Below are 24,180 nucleotides of genomic sequence, written 5' to 3'. Positions count from 1 at the left end.
AATGGCTCGCATGCTCATAAACTATATTTAAATGTGACATTATGTACTTAGAGCCAGGCAGGCACCTTTAATTATGTTACATTGCCTATGACTGATTGCCTTTAACAGGAACTCAGGTTAAGAAGAAATACCTAATTTTTTATAAGATTCGTGTTACAGTGAAGAAGAGGATTGCTGTTGGTTTCCATGGCAGTGATGATCAAACATTAGAGTCAGCCCCATAAATTATATTTTATTTCTCTGAAAGGTCATCTCAAACTACTTTTTCTTCTTCGGCTTTAGAAAATTCTGGAGCTTTAAGAGATTATAATGATAACGAAATCGATCCACAGTAAAAAGAAAATTTACATCCGTTGAGCAATGTTCATGCATCTGGCGGTTAAAATTAAATTTTGATGAAGGAATTGTTTTTCCCTCCAGGTCAGGATGACCACAACTCTACGTTGGGGATTTGGAGGGGTCTAGACTGGAGACTCAGTGGACAGGAAGTTTTGTGCTATCCCGGGGGCGACACACAGTGTGTATCAGCAAGGAGAGTTAGTCTCTACCTTTTGGACCCTGAGGAAATTTGGGAGCTGAATTATGCAACTGTTTCCATAGTCTTCCTTCCATTGGCTACAAGCTACCTCTGGTAGCGATGTGGGCAGTGGGTGAGGAAGGACTTGGCTAGAGATGTCAGGTGTTAGGGCTCCTGTCTGAACATGTTAATGATCTCCATGCCTCCTTGGCTGCTCATCTGTCTCCACAAGCAGGAGACAAAAAGCGCAGGATGGAATCCTGCCTGGGACAAGACTGACTGTCTCAGCGGAAGCTCTGGGCCATACTGACCAATCTCTCTCCCTCCCTAGGTTTTCATTGTGATGGTTAAGTACCACCATGTTCATCAGAAGCCCTGGCCTCTGGTTGTGATGCTCCTACTCGCTAACTCTAGGTCTTAACTGAGTCCCTTAACCTTTGTACACGCCAGCTGGCTCATGTCTAAGGTGGTCTAATTAGAAATTCTTACAACTTCTAGGATACCTGATAATAGAATTTGTTAGCATTTGGATCCTAAATGTACCCGGAAGGCTCAAGTGTTCAAGGCTTGCCTCTTTGCTGGGTGCTATTGAGAGGGACACAAACTTTAAGAGATGGGGACCAGAGGGAGGTCTTCAGGTCACTGGGGGCACTCCCCCTTTAAGAGAAGAGTGGGCCCCCAGATTCTCCTCCTCATTCACATCTGTTTCCTCATTAGGAGGTTTGATCTTCTTCTCACCACATGGTTCCAGGGCAGGGCCTATCTGTCCTGCTCCGAGACCTCCCCCACTGGGATCAAATGAAACCGTCCCTCTTTATAAATTGATTGTCTCGGGTGTTTTGTGTAAGTGATGAAAAGTTGATTCTTTATTTGAATAGAGGTTGTCAAACAAAAAATCTTGTCATTCTTTCTGTGATGCCATTAAATTTCTTCTCTGGTGGATATCATGCATGCAGGCACAAGCACAGCATTGATTGATGAAAGGAGCTTGTGACTTTAAGAATTCCTAAGACATAGAAGCTTTGTGGCTCTGGTTTCCTCCCTAGAGGACCCTTGAAGCCTAGGGCTAATGTGTAGCTATGCCAGTGTGATGATGGCAATCTGATCAGACACTCTAGGACGGAGCAGATAGTTACTGACTGTGGGTAGGACTTCGTAGATGATGACCAAAGCTGGTACAATGATAGTGTCCACCCACACACAGCTCTATGAGGTAGCCTTCCTCCAGGGGTCTGCTTCTTGTCTGAGGGTAGCTGTCTTTAATTTCATGAACATGGAATCACTGATAGTGTTTCCAGAGACTTCTCTCTTATGCTGGGTGTTGAAGGATAAAACATAAAAACATTTCTGCCAAGGATCTAGCATGTGCCGCGTTCTTTTGCTGATATTGTTAGACTGATTATTGGTCCTCTTGGCAGGTGTAGTATCTCTAAAGACCCAGAGGAACTCTGCTCGGAAGGACTGGGAGACAATCACCTAAGCTGCAAATGGCCACTATGCTGAGAATCTGTGAGTTTTCTACCCACAATATCAATAAAAGGCATCGTGTTGACCAGTATAAGTATTTTTATTCTCTATCCAATATGACTCTAAATACTCCACTATGAAGATATAAAGTAGATTAGTGAGGGGCTGGAGAGATGATGCAGTGGCTAAGAGCTCTAGCTATCCTTTCAGAGGACTCATGTTCAGTTCCCAGCACCTAAGTGTGGTTCACAACCATTTGTAACTCCAGTTACACGAGGTCTGTTGCCCTCTTCTGGCCTCTGTGGGCACTGCATGCATTTGGTGCACATAGGTGCAGGCAGTTCAAAGACTCATACACACAAAATAAAAATAAATAAAATCTTTTTTTTTTTTTTTTTTTTGGTTTTTCAAGACAGGGTTTCTCTGCAGCTTTGGAGCCGGTCCTCGAACTAGCTCTTTTAGACCAGGCTGGCCTCGAACAAATAAAATTTTTTTAAAAAGTAAAGTGATGCTGGATGGTGGCACACACCTTTAATCCCAGCACTCGGGAGTCAGAGGCAGGTGGATCTCTGCGAGTTCAAGGCCAGCCTGGTCTACAGTGCGAGTTCCAGGACAGCAAAGGCTGTTACCCAGAGAAAACCTGTCTCAAAAAGCCAAAAAAAGGTGATGATTATGAGATTGCTTTGTGAGGAAGGAGCAAAGCAAAGGCATTTGAGTCCTATCAAGTGATAGTTCATGAAACTTGAGGTGTCGGGATGGAGGTCGAGGGTTCAACACCAGGCTTCCACAGAGACCATCTCTCATGACCAGGTCTCAGTTATTGTTTCTCTTGAATTCTGGAAGCTTGTGATCTCTTTCTTTCTCGCTGGATTCTATTTATATTTTATAACTAGGGTGTATTGGTGTATTGTCTCCCCAGATATACTAAGATCATCATCATCATCATCATCATCAGTTTTCCTCCCATTGTCCTGGGAGTCAGGCTATACCCTGTCACTGCATTTTAAACACAATGACTATTCTTGCCTGTGATTTTACTTTTTTTTTTCCAAATTAGAAAGCACATCCAGCCCCTCTGATCTTGCAATGCCATTTGCAAATAATATTAAGGAAAGACTTGAAACTACATACTGAAATATTTTATCTCAAGTTCAAGTCAATGCTCTGAGAATGGTTTGGTGAGATCATACTCTAAACTATGAAGTAGAAACATAATCTCCTTCCCAGGGCTTTACTTTCTAATCTTAAATTTAGAACCAGAGTTAGCAACACATATAAAAATTATTCAGTTTTGTTCTCAGATCAAAAGTACCTTAAAACATCACCATGATTTCCTCACGAATCTACTTATAGTTACTTACATCTTTTTGAGCTCTGTGTACTTGCTGAAAACTTTCACTGGAAGACTGTGGATTTTGTTTTTCTTAAGAGATCTGAAATAAAAGTCAAAACAGTTTTCCTTGTTACTTTGGGACAAGCTTTCATGTGTCCCATTACATACCCCAGGCTAGCCCAAACTTTTCTTGATCTCCATCCTCTCTCCTTAGCCAGTTGCTATAATAAACTATGTAGGGTGTGATGATTTCACTGTCTCTCTTAGTCTCTGGAGAAAGAAACAAAACATAACAACAACTAAAAGCAAAGACTACGGAAGATATCAACCACCAATGGGGGTGTGACCATGCCTATCTCAACCACCTCAGCCATGCCCAATGAGGGCGTGACCACCCCAGATCCCCACCACCTTGGCCACGCCTGATGAGGGCATGACTACAGATTCCCGGTCTTAAATCTCTTTCTGCAAAATTCAGGAAAGTTGGCACGATGTATAACAGCTAGCTTTGTGGATCTTCCTATCCTGTGGTCTTCGAAGGATTGACAGCTTTAAAAACAAGATGACATAAGCCTGCTCCCTTTCTTCAGCAGCAGGGCTGCAGCAGTCACAGGACACATTCAGGCCTTAGGACAAGCACTCCAGGCCACAGACTGACATCATGAGGTGAACATTAACCAGGCTCATCTAGGAGATCATATTTAAATTGTATTTTCCTACAGAGGAAGCATGTCAGCCTCATTGGTGACTAGTTTTAGGAGTTCCAGAGGCTGAAGAACACTGGCTGCTCTTACAGAGGACCCAAGTTTGATTCCCAGCATCCACAGAGTAGCTCACAACCATCTGTAACTCTAGTTTCAGGGTCTCTGGCACCCTCTTCTGACGACTGTGGGTATTGCACACATGTGGTGCATATACATCCATGCAGGCACCACTCATATACATAAAATACAAATAAATAAATCTTTTAAAAAGTACTTTCAAGTATTTGCTTATTTTACTATTAATAACTTATCACTCTGGAATTACAGAGTTTTCTGTGGTTTTGGTGAAAGTTCCACTACAAATCTACGGCTCATACTCACAGTAATGTCACATTGCTAGAAACCTTTGGCACAGCTTTTAACTCAGCGTTTATGCATTCCAGTTCGTTCTCTCTACAGGAACAGTGTGGCGGATACTGGCTGAGAACTAGGGAGAAGAGATAAAAAAATTGTACCAGAAAAAAAAAAAACAAACCAAAACCAAAGCCAGCCAACCAAGCAAACAAGTAAGCAAAGCCAACCACATTTGCTTATGACAACTACTTAGTCAACTGCATAACAATTTGTATCTATTAATGGACTCCTTGAGCCCTTCCTTAAAAACAATTAAAGATTCTCTCCAAATCAAGGATAGACCAATGGGGAGTTCCTCTCATTTCTAGCTTCTTTCCATAGTCGCCTCAAAGACATTTAACATCTCATAGTTTAACATATAGAACAGGAGGGAACTATAATGGTAAACAAATAAAATCAGACCATGCACTGAAACAAGATGAATTTCTGGTCAGTTTAATTAAAGCATCGTTTGTTCGAGTAAATCTCCATGGCGATGGTTGGACCAACTCAATTCAGGAGCCTGAAGCCGTTGCTAAGTGAATGCTTACTGATGTTACTTTGGTCCATATGGCCCTTGGGAAATGCGGTAGAGGAGCAGAGAAAGATGGGGAGGATTTTAATGGAATCTTTAAATTCTCCACTGACCCTATGGATATTTGATTTGATGCAGTTAAGAAAGTGAAAGTTAATTTTATTTATATTTTTATTGTAACTGATTAGTGAGCTGTTTTGACACAGGGTCTTGCTACGTAGTACCTTACCTTCTGCCTTGACCTGCTGAGTGATGGTATTCAATACCTGTGACAGGGTGTAGACCCAGCTTCTTACTATTATGTGTTGAACTGTCAGTATAAATTCTTTCTAATTGCCCATCCGTTTTTTGGATCATAGTTAAAGTGAATTTAGTTGCATTTTGGCAATAAAGAGTCCATAGTTATCATTGGGTCCCTAGTTCATGCGAGAGGTGTTCTCAGCACGTAATGTTTTTGGAAGATATTATGTGGTCTGCATGATAATTGGCCCAATCCAATAGAGATAATGTTAATATCTTTGGTAAATGTTTATTGACGTTAAGACTATTATGGCTGTATTGCTAGAGTGAAGGCACTTGGCAATAAAAGGATTTTATGTGGTCAAACTGGGCATGCCACTTAAAGCAGGGGCATGATGGAGCTGATGGTTCAAGCAGCAATGGCTCAGTGGTTATGAGCACTGGCTACTCTTGCAGAAGTCCTGGGTTCAGTTCCCAACACCCACATGGCAGCTCACGACCATTTGTAGAAATAGGGGATTTGATGCCTTCTTCTGGCCTCCTCGGGCACCAAGCATGCATGCAGTACATGTACATGCGTGCAGGCAAAATACACACATTAAAAAATAAAAATAAATAAATCTTTAATAAGGCAGAAATGTGGGCCCTTCTCCACCCTCCCCATCTTGCAAGGCAGTCATGCCCCACCCTCTTCTGTGGATGGTACTGGAAGGCCCTCATCTCCTTCCTCCTCAGTCTTCCTGAGACATTTCCTAGGCTCAGAGTCATCGCCCTGTCTGTCTGCACTTGATGTTGTGATATTCGGCATCATCTTCATTCTTCCTGCTCAGTTGGTCCAGGGATTTTTTTGGCCATAGATCCCTCTTGGTTGTGGATCTGTCTTGTACTCAGCAAGACTCTCTAGTGTCCCTGCTCAGCCTTCAAGACCTAACTACCAGGAGCCGCCTGTTCCACCAGTCTAAGAATTCAGACAGTCGCAGCCAGACATGAAGTCCCAGAGAAGACTTTCTTTTCTCTCCCGCATTCTGCATCTGAAGGGGCCCTTTTTAAACATCTTGTCCTGATCCTGAGCTTCCTCTCTTTAGGGTTAAAAACTAAGACACACAAACAAGGACCCAGCCCAGTCAAACACGCAGGAAAATCATAACTGGTGATTTCCCACTGTGTGTGAAGCGAGCTCCCAAACGAGATATACTAGAAAGACTGTTAGAATTTTCAGTTATGTTTCTGACTAATCTTGTCATTTCTAATTTAGATTTTTTTTCTGTGTTGTTGTTGTTGTTGTTTTCCAAGCAGGGAGAACTTTTTAAAAGTGTCTCAAGGCAGAACTTTAGTCTGGATAAGCGGGTGCACAAGGAAGAACAAGTTCACTAAGAAGAGCAAGCCAAGCACACAGGGCAGGAAGTGCACTGGCTTTTACTCCCCGCTTAGGTGACAGTGGCTTTCTCCATTGCCTGGGCTCCTGACCTCATGGTCTTTCATGATTGGCTAGTTTTTAAAGAATTGGCACAAAGAAAATAAAGTGGGGAAGGGGTCAGCTACTTTAGCTCAAGAATGTTGAAGGGCTTTTGTGTAAACAAAGATTTTTCAGGGTGTGTGTGGGGAGGGGTGGGGGAATTAATACTTTTGCATAGTTGGTGGGACGGATAAAAAGATTTGAATTTCCTGTCAAAAACAGTTTGCCTAATATTCGGTAGAAAAGACTCATTTAATAGCCTTACCAAACCCTCCTATTCATTTAAACACTATTTTTTTTCAAAGTCAGTGAACTGTAGTCTCCTTTCTTCTATCCTGCCTTGGAACAAGAAACTTCTACAGTGCGGGGAACCTGTGTGTAGTAACAGCTGGCTCAAGAAACCTGAGTTAGGGCCCTAGGACCAAGGGTGAAGATCTGCATCTGTTCCATCAGCAGTATGAGACAGCTCCCTCCCTGTGGCTGGTCGCTTGGCCAGGAGATTGCCCTAGTCCACTGGGTTGGGAGGGCTGCACCAGGCCAGAAACTCCATTCTCTGGACCAAAAGGAGTTTTCTCTTAAGAGGCCTTCATGGCTATATTCTGTCTCTCCAGGAAACATGGAATCCTCTAAGAACCAGATTAGGGATCAGAGCTCCCCAACACTTTTGTATTTTTGGCCTCTGGCAAGGATGAAGCTGCCAAGGGCTCCTAGTCCCAACAACATTTAAGAAAGAAATTGGTCTTTACGCTAAACTACCTAGGTGATTTTTACCTTCAGTTATCAAATATTTATTTTATTTTATTTAATGTGTGTGTGTATGTGTTTGGATGCATGTGCCCCACATGTGTGCAGTTCTATAGGGGCCAGAAGAGGGCATCAGATCACATTGGTTACACGCGGGTGGTTGTGAACCTCCATGTGTGTGCTAGGAACTAAACCCAGGCCCTCTGCAACAACAGCCAATGCTCTTAACCATCTCCTCAGCCCCAATTTTTCTTTTATCTTTTCATATGTGGACTCACTACACAGCCCAGGTTTGCTTTGAACTCAGGATCTTCCTGCCTCAGATTCCTGATTGCTGTGGTTACAAGTACAAGCCACTGTCTCTGGCTTAATTTCATTTCCATAGATTATGTATTGTTGGACAAGTATATGAATTATGAACTGGTATTCTGCAGTGCATCCTGCAATCTTTCTCAGGTATGGGGGTTGTTTTCAGGGCCCTCGTGGATACCTAAATTCACAGATGCTCAAGTCCCTTCTAAAAGTGGTGCAGTGTTTGTATAGTTGTTACACACAAACCCCTGCATCTGTTAGTGCATCTCTAGAGGCTTCAGGACACTAATTATTATATGAATGCTGATGATATAGTTGTTATACTATATACATATTTTTATATTATTATATGATTGTAACAGTATATAACAATATAGAATAATAGACATTAATATTAGCGACTAGATTTTCTGTACAAATTCAGCACATGTATAGTATTTTTAATCAAACTATTTCTGATTTGTAGTTGGTTGAATACACAGCTGTGTAACTCCTAGGTGAGAGCCCTAACTGTATGTGAACTGTAAGTGTAGAGTTTTGTTGTTGTTGTTTATTTCTTTGCTTGTTTTTCAGACAGGGTTCCTTTATGTATCCCTGGTTAGCCTGGCACTCACAGAAATTGCCTTTTTCTGCTTCTCAGAGTGCTGGGATTAAAGGTGTGCATAACCAGGCCCAATGTCAGTATAGTATTTAATATATGTACATTACACACATAAATGAAATTTATGTATACTAACATATATCAAACTATGTATTTATCTATACACACACACATGCACACACACACATCCAACTCTACCAGTAATACAGAGGTCAACCTCCACAGTGCGTGCCCCCAATCCTCTAGGGGCACGCTGCAACCTCCTGAGTTCAGCTCTGCCTCCCAGCTCACACTTGAAGAATCTCAGCACACTTACATAAAGGCATTGTGCAACCTGCATTGGACAGCTACTCGCAGATCTTACTGGCCTCGTTTACCTGCGGATCCCGTTACCTCTTCTATCTCCATCCGGGGACTTCACAGCCGCCTCAGTGCACTGCTTGGGAGCATATCCCCATTCCTGGCAGAGCCCCATTTCTTACCGTGGTCTTCCATGCCTCCCTGTGCAGCCTGGAATCACCATGGCTTAGTGAGGATGTCTTTCCGGCTACATGCGAGCTATTTGTGAGTTGGGGACACACCTTAATCAGAATTGTACTTCCTATGTCTGGAACATAGTATGAGCTCTTCGTTGAAAAAAAAAATCAAAAGAAATAGAACCTCATTGTCTGTCACCATTATTGATCATTTCTGTATTCCCATGATTGATACCTTGACACCAGAAATGAGCATGCATGGAAATGGACCAGTTCTCCCATCTTTTCCTTAGGCCCACAGGCAGATAGGACAATCATTACCAGTGAAATACATTGACCCGAAGGTAACTGAACCACTACAGCAGTCCCCCCTTATCCACAGGGGACACATTCCAAGACGCCCAGTGGATGATAAAAACCAGAGATAACACCAAATCCTGTATTTACTGATTTCCCTGTGCCTACATGCCTCTGGAAAAAGTTCAATTTATACATCAGGCCAGTGAGATTGATAATAACCAATAACTCAATAGAAAAATCATAGCGATATCCCATGACCAATGTTACGTGAATGTGGTCTGCCTGTCTCAGGGCATCATCATCATCATTATTGTAAGCTGGAGTCCCAGCTCCTCAAAATGTTCATTTACTGTTTTGGGACCACAGTTGGCTGCAGTTTGTTGACACTACTGACAGCAAAACCTTAGATAAGGGGGGGCTGCTGTTCCCGGATAAATCCACGCGCCACAATCACGTTTTCTGCAAGCTGATACCGTCTTTGAACCAACACCACTTACAGCACTCCTGTGTTAATGTCACTTTATTGACATTTCCATGGACTGTGCCAAATATGGTCGCCCATCCACTAGTGTCACCTGTGGGGTGGTTGATACGCATCAGTTAGTCTAGAAATCAGATATCATACCACAAAAACAAAAGTATAAAAATTTCATGAAATCAAATAAAAAAAAAGAGAAATCCTGCTCAAGCAACAGAATGTTTTTTTTTTTAAATCTAAAAATAGCAAGAGAGAGCTAAACACATACTTCCGGGCATTTCCTGCTTCCTCTACTCACAAGGATTTCAGACGTACATATATAATATGTATATAATGCAATTATTGTTTTTATTGTAATTTCAAATGTCTTGGTAAGTAGCACCTATTTTTAACACTGACATTTTGAGGCTTTGACTTGAGTTTTGGGGATTTCACAAGACAACTGCACTCTGAAATTCACTCTGCGCTGTGGAGATGGGAGGGCCTTGTGTAAGGGGGTACTGAAGACTGATAAAAATTGGACCTTCCTTGTTTTGCTTTGTTTCTTGGGATTGAACCTAGGGCCTTACAGATGCTCAGCATGGACTATCTCACTCCTTGCCAGATTTTATTTTTAAATAAAGCCAAAAGCAAAATATCTTTGAATAAAGAGTGTTAAATCCTATCGAGAGAAATAACAGTGCCTTGGTTTGTCATGCCTTAAGGTCAATTTGTCATTTGCTATTGTAATATTCTTGTTTGATATTCCTTTTGTATTATCAAAATCGCATATGAATAATATATACATACATATTTGCAAAAACGTGCCTATTTTGAAACTTCCTTAATTGGGTATGTGCTATAGAAATGGTAAGATTTGCATTGTAATGGCATCAAAGTCCACACAAATCAAAAAGTAAGTTCATGATCCCTGATATCTAAATTTATCTCTATTCCTTTCTCATATCCTGAATGGTGCTATTGTGATATCTTTAATTGTATTATAAGCTGTTCCATGTGCTTTGTTCAGTCTGGGGTCAGAGCGTCCTCGTGGGGGTAGAGAAGCAGGAGTGATCCTTGATTCCCAGGTAGCAAAGAGGAAATCTCTCTGAGTAGCTTGTTCATTGACAATCAGAGAACTGAGCCCAGATTGAGTGCCTACTGTGTACTCTACAAGCCTACATTCTGGGGGCAACACAACGAAGGTGAGCCAGGCCTTTTTCTTAGGGTGCTCATATCTGCAAGGAGGTGAAAAAGTAACACACGTGACTCAACGTGGCAGGAGATTTACCCACGGGGATGCCTGCGCAGCTGTCTTCGAGGGGGAGGACCTGAACTGAGCCCTTTTTCTTTTTCATTGCTCTGGATTGAACCTCCAGCCTGCTAGGCAAGCATTCCCCACCCCCTGAGCTGCCTCCAGTCCCTCTGAACTGAGCGTGATGGGAGAACAGGCAGGAGAGCTCTGTGGGAGGCTCGGTTGTTTCCCATCCAAGGAAAGGGTGCGCGAGTACCCGGGGCAAGACAGCAAGCTGCGGAATTCTGTTTGGCCCTCCAGGACATGGCGGCCCGACTCAGATGCTAGTGGGCCAGTGCTGAAGGAAGCCGGCTTATGTGGCAGACTAGGAAGGTCTGAGTTACCGCGTTGACTGTGACTAACTTCACATATCAACCTCTCTGCAAACAGGCAGATTAGATCAGGCAAGATGTGTGATCTCAACACTTGGCCTGGGAGAGCCCGAGTGATAAACTTTGGAACCTCTTCACCCTTCGCGTGACTCTGCTCAAGTCACATTGCTTTCACAGAAATGTGACTTGATTGACATTGTTTGACTCTATTTCAGTCAGCCCCAGGCTTTTATTTCCTATCCTTCCTTCCTTCCTTCCTTCCTTCCTTCCTTCCTTCTTTCCTTCCTTCCATTTTGTTCTCAGTTCAAGTCACTTTAATTAAAGACAAGTTTTCCTTGATTCTGTCCTTATTGTCTCTTTCTTTCTTTGCTGTTCAACGACCCCTTTCCCTCCAGATGTGCTCAGTCACCTAAGCACAATGTTATTGTTTTCTTTGTCCATGTTGTCGCAGGAGCTCAAGGGCCTCGTTTCCACCTTATTTCTTTTGAGCTCACCTCGTCTCAGTGATATGGGGAGTTCCTGACCCATAGCTGACACGCAACGTCTGTCTGCACCATCAATTAATTCTCTAGGTGAGCTCAAGGCGGCTTATGGACATTCTTAAAGCTGAGCAAAGCTATTGGCCACAAGGAAGCCTCTTCAGATTGAGTTATGAGAAGCAAAATAATAAAATTTAGATTGCCATTTCAATTTTTGTGGGACCGTCGTTCTGACTTTAGCAAGCTCCATCTCCTAAATTTCAGGTCATTCTCCTGAATGCAATGGCAGTGGTTATTAGGTCGTGCCTCCCAATTCATTACCCTCGCTCACTGACTGACCCGCAGTTTTGGGGGGCGGGGGTGGGCACATGCACAGGAGGGGGCAGGACTCACCACAGCTGTCCTCGTCAGCACCGTTCCCGCAATCGTCCACACCATCACAGTGAAAGGCTCGGGGTAAGCACTTGGTGAGATTCCCACAAGGAAAGTACCCTTTGGGGCACAGAGGAACCACCATACTGCCATCAGCCAGTACGACATCTGTGTGAGAGAAGAGACAGGGTGGATACAAAACTCTTCTGTAAGGGACCAAATGTGAGTGCGGCTAAGCCTTGCTGGCACTGTCCGGTTTAATGTGAGAACTCCATGAGGCTGGTTCATCCGGGATCATTCTTAGAACACCGGTATGGAATAACACTGTCAGTTACCACAACCGAACCTCACACTAGCTGTCCCACGGGTGACCTGAAGACTCGTTTTGAACTTTTATTTCAGGGAGGTAAATGCAGAGAAAGCCACGCGTATTGTTCCACTATTACATGGAGTTGGGGAGGTATCGACTTCTTCAGATAGTAGGGTAAAACCGTGCTTAAATAGGAACAAAGAAATTGATTTATGCAGCTAATAGTTTTTTTATAAGAAGGATTTAAGGTGACAAAATACATATGCAGAAGGACCATTTAAATGAGAACTTGAGGGAGTGCCCAGCCTTCATTAAAATAAGGGGTGACAACCTTAGCAGTAACCCCTCTTGAGGAGTACCAGCACTCTGCTGGGTAGTTGTCTCAGTTACTCCTTCACTCCCCCTAGAGCAGTGGCCCCCAACCTTCTCAATGCTGTGTCCCATTAATCTAGTTCCTCATGTTGTAGTGACCCCAAAAATTATTTTTGTTGCTACTTCATAACTGTAATTTTGCTTCTGTTATGAATTGTAATGTAAATATCTGTGTTTTCCAATGATCTTAGGTGACCTCTGCGAAAGGGTCATTTGACCCCTAGAGGGGTCGCAGCCCCCAGGTTGAGAACCACTGCCCCTAGAGTGTGGCTGGTGTTGTGTCTTTCTGCATGTCTTAGCAGGTGGTAAACTAAGCATCTTGTCTGGGGTTGTCACCTGGGTGACTTGGCTAAAGTCTCATTCTACCCTCTGACTCCAGAGGCCACTGAGAATCACACTATGCAGGGATGGAAGAGACCATTCTGGAATCTGCCTTTCAAAGAGCAGAAGCCATTTATGAAGACAAACTAAAAATGGCCGTCTTGGGCAGAGGGCGTAACACGTGAACAAGTGTTGAGCTCATCCTTAGTCGAGCAGAGGGGTGTAGACAGGAGGTCCAACAACAATTTATAAGGTACCTACCTGCCAGGGAACAGGGAGCACAAAGCGATCCCAGACATTTGAATCTAACAAACATGCACTCAAATTTTCAGAAAAATAGAGACACACTCTGCACACATCGGCTAGCAAAACTACAAAAAGTCTCAAGGTCAAATTGGAACATCACAAATTTTTGAGACTCTTGTACCCTGCGTTGTGTTTACAGTCATCCCCTCCCCTGACTCCTCCCAGATTCCCCTCCCCTCCCCCCAACGCTGTATCCTCTCATCTGTTTAAGCCCATCCAGTCCAATTTGTGCCGCCTGTGCATCCTTGGGAGGGGAGATTGGATGAAATGGTGTAAATGGTGAAGGGAGAGAGCCGGTCAAGGTTTAAATGGGGTGAGAGGCAGGAGGGCAGGGTAGAGGAGGGAGTACAGGTAGACACGAACTCTTGAAGGCCTTTCGGAAAAGCCTGTAGAAACCTACTAGCGAAATACAGAGTACACACATATGAAGAGCTAAAACGGCTCACCCTGTAACAGAGCAACGGCATCCCCGCCGAACGCTGCAGGCTAATGAATAAGTTGAACGCTGAGAACTTCACAAACTTAAAGAGCAAGCAGACTGAAATTGCCACGGTTTATTAGGACCTGCTGAAGGGCTGGGGAGAGGTGTTGGCCAAGTGGTCCCAAGAATGATGCCACCAGGAGACCAGGAGGACATTTGAGGGAGTGAGGAGAACAACGGGTTTTAATAGGCTGTGGCTGGACTTGCCGTCATGAACATCACCTACTGTGTGCTGGGTATTTCCTCCTTGTCTCACTGAATGCTAAAGACAATGGAGCTACTGGTATTAGGATCATAACATAAAGACGCTTTTATCTGGGTCAGGGGAAACACCAGACCCGTCTGTGCCTTCCAGTAGTTGCTGCCTTGCACAGAGATTGCATCCCACAAACGTTTTTTGGAGACTTCCCTGCTGGCCCTCATTGTTCACAGAGGTGCATTTATTACCAGGCAGGCATTTGCTTGTGGGCACCCAGCCTGCCTGACTCAGCGCACACCAAGCTTCCAAGCCTGTGGCTGGAGAGGACAATTGCCTTTCCTGAGTTTTAAGCTCCTTAGTCAAGATGACCTTGGAGACGGAACAAGCACACAAAAGCAGGGCAGCTGGTCCTCCCCAGGGACAGTGATATCATGGAGCACACTTGGAGGCTCTCACAGATGCGTCTTCTGGAACCTTCTTGATCGAGGAGGCCCATCTAGAGTATGACCTGAGAATGCTGGTTGAGGGTGGGAATGTGGGTGTGGGAGGGAGGAGCAAAAGAAGTGGAGGAGAGAGGCTGAGCGTGAGTGACTCCATCTGTTAATTCCCTTCCATGGTGGCTTCTTCCTGGGACATTTCAAGCATAAATGGAATATAGAAAGAAAATAACAACAGAACTCCACTCCTTCCTCTCTGTCCGCTGTCTCTTTCGTGTCTGGTATTACTCGGTGCTCAATTATCTTTTTAAAAAGTAAATTCTCAGCCAGCTGGTAGTGGCGCACACCTTTAATCCCAGCACTCAGGAGGCAGAGGTTGGTGTATTTCTGTGAGTTCGAGGCCAGCCTGGTCTATAAGAACTAGTTCCAGGACAGTTAGGGCTGTTACACAGAGAAACTCTGTCTCGAAAAGCAAAACAAAGCAAAACAAAATAAAACAAAAAAACAAAATTATCCCTGGGTTTGGAAAAGGAAAGAGCTCCTTTCAAAATTTAATTTTGCTAAAGTTGCAGGCTCCTGTTTTAATCCTGATGGAATAAAATTCAGTGTTCTATGTACCCTATTTATCATTCTGCCCCACAATCATGAAATTTAAATAATAATTAAGGGTCCCCCGCTGTGTTTGGCATGTGCTGAAGGAGACCCACTGGCCATCCGTGGGAGGTGTATTCGGCAGTCTGGGGCGCCTGTCAGCTGTGGAAGTAGGGAGAGGCAGCTTTATTGAAATTCAGAGATTATAAAAGTGGAGGCTACCAACATCAAAGGAAAACTGGTAGCTTCCAGAGGTTTCCATGGGGGCCCTTTGGCCAAACTCACAGCAGAGTGGAGATTTGAGCTTGTGAAAGGAAGCTGCTGTCATGGTCTCCCCCATCTCTAGTCAGTCTCCAGACATGGCTGTGCCCTGGCATCACACAATGCTTCTGCCCCTGCCTTTTGGAGCCAGCTGGACTGGTGCCCAAGAGTGCTTCTGGTTTCCACTCAACCCTTTTCCTGCCCTACCGAGGAACGATGTTCGAGAAGGATTGGTTAGGTTTTCCGTGTAAGAACCCTTAGAGACGGTCGGGTCCCTGCCCTGACTATTCAGTACCACAGCAGTAGTACAAAACAGAACTGAGGAAAGCCGACGAAAACTAAGGAAAGAACTGAGTGAGGTTCTTCTGAAGAACCAGCCTGCTCCATCTTGGGCTTGGAAGCCATCTTATTGTAAAGACAAACTCGGTCATTCCTCTTTAAGACTAAACCTGCTTCCCAAGGATTGGACAACACCCTTCTCCTGCCACCTTAACTATAAATGGTTCTGTTCTGCCCGTTCCAGGAGTAGCAATCATATTTTTGTTTCAGAAAGTTGCTTATAGCCATCTTGCATCCCTACCTTTGTTTCAAAAGCTTGTTGTGACCATCTGCACCTCCCAGCTGTTATGACTCCCTTGTGATGCACACCTCGCAGCCAAATCTTTGTTTCAGGAAGGAATAGCTTGCTATATTTATGTTCTGGTCCTTTGACCCCGCCTCTTTTGCCTGCCAGATCCCCATTTGGAAACCCCTTACTCCTGAGCTACAAAAGCCTTGTCTTCCTCACATCTGAGGCTAAACTCTGGAACCCCACCTTAGGGGGTGGCAGCCCATGCACATGAATAAAAAAGCTTGCTGTAATTAATTGCTTGTTTTAATTCATTTGGCCACAATGAATTGGGTCAGTGGTCTTTCTCCTCTCGTCGTTGGGATTAACACTCTCCCCAAACCAGTACCGGAGAGGACGGTCCACAGAGGTGACTGGCCAAAGGAGGCCATTTCCTAGGTAACCCGAGTGGTGCTGCTTACCTCTGTGAGGCTGAGACTGTCACGGAGGGAGGCCACTGAGCTGCAGGGATGCAGCAGACATCACAGACAAAGCCTCCGCCATTCATTTAAGAGTTAACTATTGGAACATTCAGGAAACATTAACTGATTGCCAGTCAACCAGACAGACACTGGTGTCCCCTCTGGGCACTCCATCTGAGTGGGTTACAGTGGCACTCTGGGCAACTGTCACTTGATTGGTATACTTGCCGGAAGCTGCCTGATTCCTGGGAAGAGTCAGGACATCTCTAAAAGCATTGCGCAGAGTCCAGGCTGACCACAAACTCATGATTCTCCTGCCATAGCCTCAGGGGTCCTGAGATTACAAGCCTGTCTCACAGTGCCTGCCTGGCTGTGTTCCAGTGTTGAAAATTTCCATCTTGTGTGTAATTGGAGAGTCCGCTTTCTTTCTGAAAACTGCCAGAGGCCAGTGAGCTCAGAGGATGCCCAGTGGGGTGGGTAAAGGGCAGAGGAGCAGGGCAGACTGTGAAGGTGACAGACTAGATCCATCTTGCCTGGGTGACATTGGGACCTCTCTCTGTCTCATCTCTTTACTCCTCAAATTCTGAGTCGCGGATTTCCCTGTTCCTAGAACTTTCATTGGCTTTTACTCCTCTGGTTGGGCTTCATCCAAATCTCACTGCCATCAGTTCACAATTCCCCGGCACCCAGAACTCCTACACTGGTCAGGATAGACCCTACACAAATGTAGGGAACCTCACACGTAGACTCTGCTGAGCCATTTGCAGGTCCCATGGTAATGAGCCAGGGTCAGGGATGAGGCTTGATGATATCTGAAGGATGAGGGCTCCCCACTTGCTCCCAGTAAAGTCTCCCAAGTCTGTACACTGCCTCGGCATCTCAAACCTCTCTACATGAATTATAGCATTTCTTTCCTGTATTTCCAGTATCTTTCCCTTGTCATAGCATGCCCTCAACACTCTGCCACGTTAGTCTAATTCAGTCAGTTCTCAGAGCTAGACATAGCTTAGAGACAGAACTCTTGTCTCGTGAGGTCCAAGTTCAGTCTTCAGTATCATAACATACACACACACACACACATACACACACACACACACACACACACACTCCTAAACAAACCAGAAAAATCATCAGATCTCATCTTCAAAACAAGTAAACCAACCAAGCAGTCCAAGTCCTGTTATATCCAGTTGCCTTTGGGACCAAGACCCAGTCTTCTCCCCTTTACAATGACATTGCTCAGAAGGATCCCAAAAGTCAATGTCTCCATTGCCTCCAGTCCACTATGTGTCAACCCACTGCTTCTACTGCTGGCCTTGTTACTCCAGCAGGGTCAACATCAGGACCGGTGTTTGTCTGCCTGCTGGCCTTCACCCTTACTCCTTTTAAAAAGAAATTTCACTATGGAGCCCTGGCAAGCATGGAATTTACTCTGTAGACCAGGCTGACTTTAAACACACAAAGATCCCATTGCCTCTGCCTCCCAAGTGCTGGGATTCAAACTGTGTGCCTAATGTCCTTTTCTGCTACCGATCTTGTCCCCTGAAGTGTCTGACAAATTCTACCGCCTTCATCAGACAACATGCGTCTTTCCCCTGCTCTGTGGCCCCTCCCTGCCCAGCTCTATTTCCTCTTCCAAAGTCCCCCTCTTAGCCTCTCAATCACATTCTCTTTTTTGCTTTTAATTGAAAAAAAAAAATGTGGGTGGCACAGCATCCTGAAGTTCACTGGGTAGGCACGAGGCCAGAGCTTTTTAGGGTTTTGAAATTCTTTGAATAACAAATCAAAGAATTTACCAGAACTTGAGAAGATCATTAATATTTTAGCTTCGTAAGGGTGCTCTAAAAATCTCTGTTACATTTCATCTCGATTTATTCGAAAAATAGTATTCTATTATCTCCCCAGAGAAGACAAGTTCATCTTCTAAAGGGAGACTCTAACATTCACGCTGGGGGCGGGGGGGGGGGGGGGGGGGGGGGGGGGGGGGGCGGGGGGCGGCGCGGGGGGGGGGGGGGCGGCGCGGGGGCGTAGGGGCTTGTGGGAAGTTCCTTCCTGACAGCAGCAGGACTTCGGAACACAGTGTTTGGAATGTTATGTGAGAAAACAGAGTCTGGAGATGTGGCTGGAATTCTCTGGGGAGGTCAGGCCTCCTGTTATAACTCAGGCGTATCGTCTCCTCATTTGTCACTTGTCTGCGACTTCACTTCCAAGAGGGGCTCCAGGGGTGAAACTCCCGGACCCTGCCATTCAAATAACTCTGCAAACTGAAACGTAAAGGCAACTGACTTGCTTTTAAATCTGTACGGTCGGGTCGAGGCTTGCTTCATGATAGGCTTCCGAAGGCGGCAATGCTTGCGACTATTTCTATTCAATATTATCACGGAACGCTAAGCCTATGGAGGTAAGCAAGAGAGTGAAACCAAAAGGGGGAGGTTACAACTGCTGTCGTTCATAGACGACTGTGCTGGAACAATCTAACAATGAGAAACCTGAGGTTTTCCCCAGAGCCAGCTGGATATAAGCAGCAAACAATGCGAAAGGAAAATGACCAGCACAACCACCTTTTCCATCAACAGCCACATACTTAGAGATAAGCCCAAAACATGGACACAGTTTTTCTGTAAAATATAGGCAATCATTGAGAGAAATCAATGCTGTAAATAAACAGAGGAACATGACAGATAGGTGAAGAGAGAGAATTATAAGGGCTGGAGAGGCTTCAAATGCTGTCTCCGGGGCACAACCGCCATGGCAAAGATGATCTCACAGCAGCTGTGGCTGCTTGCCCTGGGCCTGCACAAGACTGGGCCTGTCAACAGCCAATCATGGAATGGGGAGGGGCTCCTGGGAGCCCCTCCTCTCCCAGCTGAACTGTTGACTATAGATAGATTCTGGGCCAGGGAGGGTCACTGTTTCCAGTTGTGTACCCAACAGTGAGTCCACCAGGTTCCAGCAGGTAGTTCCAAATGCGTGGTGACAGGGCCGGCTCGGGTTAAAATTGGGGCTGGGAGACAAAAGAAAAAAAATCATGGAAATGATAAAGGGACCTGCAGAGAGAAGGGAGGGCACCAGACCCCTGGAACTGGAGTTACAGATGGTTGTGAGCAACCATGTAGGTGCTGGGAGGAGAACCGGGGCCTTTGGAAGAGTAGCAAGTACTCTTACCCTTTTCTAAGCCTTTTCTCCAGCCCTCCCCATACTTTACAAAACAATTTGGGGGAGCCTATGACGTCATGCAAGCTCTACTCACTGCTGGGGATTCTCATGAAAACACCTGCTTTGGGAAACAGCATCTCATCCTCTCCTGAAGCCTGCAAACTGTATGAGTCATCAGGCTGTTTTTGGAGTCCGTGGAAATGTGTGCCTGGACCCCCCTCCCCCATCCCACTACCAGAACTTTCTCAGGGGCATCTCACTCCCCATAGTCCCAAACTGGCAACCATCTAAATATCTTTGAAAGAGCCGTGTAAAGGATAGCGACAGGATCCCGCAATGACATGCTCTGCAGGCTGGGAAGGGAACCAGCGAAAGTGTCAAAGTGATTTCAGGTCCCGCAGAACCACGGGCCAAACCTCCTCACTCTCTCAAGCTCTCTTGTCTCTTGCAGGAAACCATTCCTGGAAGTCTGCCTTTTATGCTGGGAAGACACCGCGGTTTTAGCATGCGCCGTTCTTTGCACTGGGAATGCGCTTTGTTTTCCTTTCCCACTTCCTCTTTATTTGACATTCATCTCTGAAGTCATTTCTGGGAAAGGCTCCCTGAGCCTTCCAAGACCACTCCAGGTCGTGAGCTTTCATCCCCAACCACGTGATGACCTTGCCCGTCCTCCATACTGATTCTTACAGCATTGGATTTTTTTTTTCTTCACACAGTACACTATGCCTTGTTTTGGTGGAAAGAAATTAATTATTCATTTTAACTGTTCCGGTGGCAAGGAAACTTCTCGATTACTAGCATGTGGTACATGTCTCAGAAGTTGCCATCTACATATGAAATATTCAGGAATAGGAGGAGGTGTTTCTGCAAGCAAGCAGCAAACACACACATTTCACGCACATAAGGAGGCTGACCCGCTCCAGTGTTAGGAGCCCCTGTGCTGTTAGGGAGGACACCTTATCTCTCCCAGAGGGTGATTTTAGCTTTTATTACAGTAAGAGCAGCATTTGAAAATGGGAAAGAGGAAATGGCTATCAAGGAAATGGCATCAATAAGGAAGTCTGCTTTCAGGGAACTCTGCAGAGACCTTGGTTCTCTTCCTGCCTGCCTGCCTGCGAGGTGGTGTACGTCAAGACTCTCTGGTCTCCTTTGCACCCGGAAGTCACACATTTGAGTCCCTCTGACAGAAGGGACTGTAGGTTCTCTTCCACCTTTTAAAATATCTCCCGCGCTTACATAAAAGCTCCATCTAAACCACAATCGAGCAAAGCGTAGATAACAAAGGACAGGTAAATGAGAAAGAGAAAGCAGAAAGCTCTTTTTTTTTTGCTGCCATTTGTTATGATATAATTAATTTTTCCCATAGAATGGAATGGTGATTAACATTGTTTTGTAGGTAAACTTGCGTGTTCAAAGTTTGAATTATGCCATCTGCTAGGAAGCTGTACATTGATCGTTAGTGAGGGATTAGCAATTCCTTTGCCGAGTATTTAATTTGCCCCTATCACCTCCAACTTAAAAAATAAAAAGCTTTACAAGTAGAATTAATGTGATAGGTGTTCCAGGTGGATTCAGTTAGCCGTCCAGATACACACAGATGGTATAATAAAAATATCATATTTTTATTTTTAAAGAAGTGATTTGGGGTGAAGATACGACTCAGTAGTTAAGGGCTTTGGCTGCTCTTCCAGAGGACCTGGGTTCAGCTTCCAGCACCCACCATTCGACTTACAACTCGACTTACAAGTACCTGCGATCTGGTGCCATCTACTGGCCTCGTGTGGGCCCTGCATGCATGTAGCACACATAGGGGCGAAACGCCATAGCCATAAAATAAATACATAAAAATAACTTCAAATTTTAGAACGTTACATTTGGACACGCTTGTAAGCATGACTCGAGCAACAGAGCCAGCTAGTATGCCTCTGCACTGTGCAGCATCACAGCACCTCCCCCCCCCCCCCCCATCTATTGCATCTTCTTGTTCTGGCACCCAAGGGTCTGTCTCTTTAACTTCATCCCTGGTAGTTAAGAGAACCTCAGGGATGATGCCACGGCTGCGGATACTGAGCATTTGGCATTTGGAGAGAGCTGAGAGCCAAAGTAAATGTCAGGACTATGACCTCACGTTAATCAGCTGACAGTAAGTCAGCCTCGTGTAGGACTGCCTCCCGGCCTATCCAGCCCCTCCTCCCAGTGACCTTCTGGTTCTGCCGTGTGCACCTTCTCATATTTCCTTCTTGATACAGCACAGACCTAGTAATCAAAATTAAGGGCACTGGCTGCTCTTGCAGAGGTCCTGAGTTCAGGTCCCAACACCGCGATGGTGGCTCATGAAGTCTTTAACTCTAGTTCTAGGGGATCTGGTGCCCTCTTCTGTCCCCAGTGGGCACTGCGTGCATGTGGTGTGTTCTGACTTCCAGGCGAGCACCCCACCCCTCTATGGGCAAATCCTACATATGCTTCCATATTACTACCCCCAAATGAAGTCTGTCCTTGTTGGTATGATCAGAGTTCGGCTCAAATGTAGTTTGAGAAGGCTGAGTGCAACTGGGCTAGCAGAGGGCGGTACTGAGCCGCTGAGTAGACCAGGGAGAGAACCACTCTGACTAGCCACCCGAAGTTGTGATCTCAGTAAAACCCTTTGCTCATAGCCAACAGGAAAGCAATAGGGAGCCGCTGTAGACAGGACACGGGCCTGCGTCTGGACAAAATGCCTTCAGTATCTATCCCAACAAGCTGCCTATGTGACCACACCCATGAGCCCGCTTAGAGAGGGTCAGAAAACAGGACGGACGTTTCTCCAGCCTCACAAGCAAATCCAGGGCCAAGCACAGGGGAAATCTATACTGGAGAAGTTGGGACTCAAACAGCTTTAAGAAATAGCTTAAAATCCATAATCTTAAAAATCCTCAATGCAGAGGCTGTAAAAATACAGAGGCTGGGGGAAATGGGTCAGTGGTTAAGAGAACTGGCTGTTCTTCCAGAAGACGGGAGTTTGAGTCCCAGCACCTGAATGTCAGCTCACAGCCATCTGTAAATCTAGTTCCGGAAAATCCCATTCCCTTTTCTGGCCTCTATGGGTACTGATCACATGTAGGGTACATTCATGCATTCAGGCAAACACATGCCCGGTATCTTAAGATACCAGAAGAGGGCAACAGATCCCCTAGAACTGGAGTTACAGATGGTTAGGAGCCACCATGTGGGTGTTGGGTACCTGGAGCCAGGTCCTTGGCAAGAGCAACCAGTGTTCTTAACAGTGATCTATCTCTCTAACTCCAGTGCACACATATACATATTTATGTACTAATCTTAGAAAGGTAATGATTGAATACCATTTCCTGTTGATTAAGGGAGTTTTTTCAGTTGACAGAATTAATTTTCTATAGCACAAATCAATGCATTTTTACAATACATGCATAAAGAAGGATTCTAGATTGTCCCTGGTTGATTTAGACTAAATTTGTAGACAAACTTGAACAAACTTCGTTTTCAGGGCTTCCTATATTTCAGAATTGTGGGCAAATCACTATAGAGTTAAAGAACAGAACATTGCCAGCACTGAAGTATTAAGGTATAATGATCGTTTGCCTCTGTTTGGGTTTTGTGCCCCAATCTTAGCCCACACAATCTTAGTGATGACCATCACCAGGCCAGGACACCAGGGGATAGCCACAAATGCCAGAAAGGAAGTCGAGTTAACGAGAAGCAGAAAGCTACAGGAAGTCCTTGGAGAGGAAGCCCAGCAAAGACAGAGGTGATGAGAGGCCAGGAACACTTGAAGGAAGGTCTTACTGAAAGGGACGGATCCCCGAGTGGAAATACAGACACAGGCATGGACACCGTTGATGGAGCAGCCCTGGGAGTCAGGATGGGATGTGGCAGGGTTGGAGGGAGCAGAGAAACAGAGGCTGGTGGAACAGGAGGGTTGAGAAGCACAGACATGGAAAACCAGAAAGATTTCAGAAGGAGACCAGACAGGAAGCAGAGAGCTTAGCAGGGCTGTAGCCATGATAGGAAGAGGGGGACAAAGGCGAGCAGAGGCAAATACACAGGAAGTGAACCCACGAAGCAGTGCCTTCCTCAATACCAAACAGTGGCCATGCCTTTGCTGTAGACAGCAGGATGCGACCATCTCCCTTCCTCGCTTCTCCTCGGCCTCTAGCAAGCAGTGCTCTGCATTTCAGGAGAGTCTCTTAACCTCCACATGGGAGAATGTGCAGCGTTTTTCTACCTGTGTGGAAGGAAGGTGCTCACACACTCCAAGCCCGAGGTGAAATGAAAGACAGGGAAATTCAAATTATCCTGCGTTGATTGGCACACCCAGGACTCCTCACACTGAGTCCTGCTGATGGGCACAATCAATCCATGTCAGCAAGAAGCAAAAGGCCGTTGAAGGCTGTGGCTGTAAAGAAACGAAAGTGTGTGCGTATGTACTTGTTCTTCTTTGCACATCACAGCATGGGCACAGCCAGATACGACCCAGGATCCCCTCCCCCCACACAAATGACTACAAGGTTGACAAGCCAAGTAAAAAGATGAAGTAAAAAACGAAAGCGAAGAGCAAAACACAGCAAAATCAGAATATTCCTACTTAGGAGTAGGAGAGAAGGGAGCAGGCATCACCAAGGACAGGCAAGGGGCCAAGGCAGCCGGCAGAAGGGCCAGAGAAGAAAGGAAGGCTAGAATTCTATCGGTTATC

General features: G+C 45.2%; 1 protein-coding gene across 1 annotated transcript in view; it reads right to left on the bottom strand.

Moving 5' to 3' along the window:
• The window catches only part of Rxfp2 (relaxin family peptide receptor 2), a 54,729-nt gene that overhangs the window by 27,192 nt on the left and 3,357 nt on the right, over positions 1 to 24,180 (bottom strand). Inside the window, exons 2-6 of the mRNA XM_041677690.1 lie at positions 23,274 to 23,389; positions 12,034 to 12,180; positions 9,576 to 9,653; positions 4,403 to 4,508; positions 3,346 to 3,417 (exon numbers count right to left, since the gene is read on the bottom strand). Coding sequence (XP_041533624.1) covers positions 3,346 to 3,417; positions 4,403 to 4,508; positions 9,576 to 9,653; positions 12,034 to 12,180; positions 23,274 to 23,389 — 519 coding nt within the window. The remainder of the gene's footprint in view (positions 1 to 3,345; positions 3,418 to 4,402; positions 4,509 to 9,575; positions 9,654 to 12,033; positions 12,181 to 23,273; positions 23,390 to 24,180) is intronic.

The sequence above is a fragment of the Microtus oregoni genome, unplaced genomic scaffold (assembly GCF_018167655.1).
Source record: "Microtus oregoni isolate MIOR12 unplaced genomic scaffold, Mior012 000029F_ref0000214, whole genome shotgun sequence".
In the NCBI taxonomy this organism is placed as follows: domain Eukaryota; kingdom Metazoa; phylum Chordata; class Mammalia; order Rodentia; family Cricetidae; genus Microtus; species Microtus oregoni.
The sequence above is the reverse complement of the archived record's forward strand: the minus strand, read 5'-3'. Positions and strand labels throughout refer to the sequence as shown.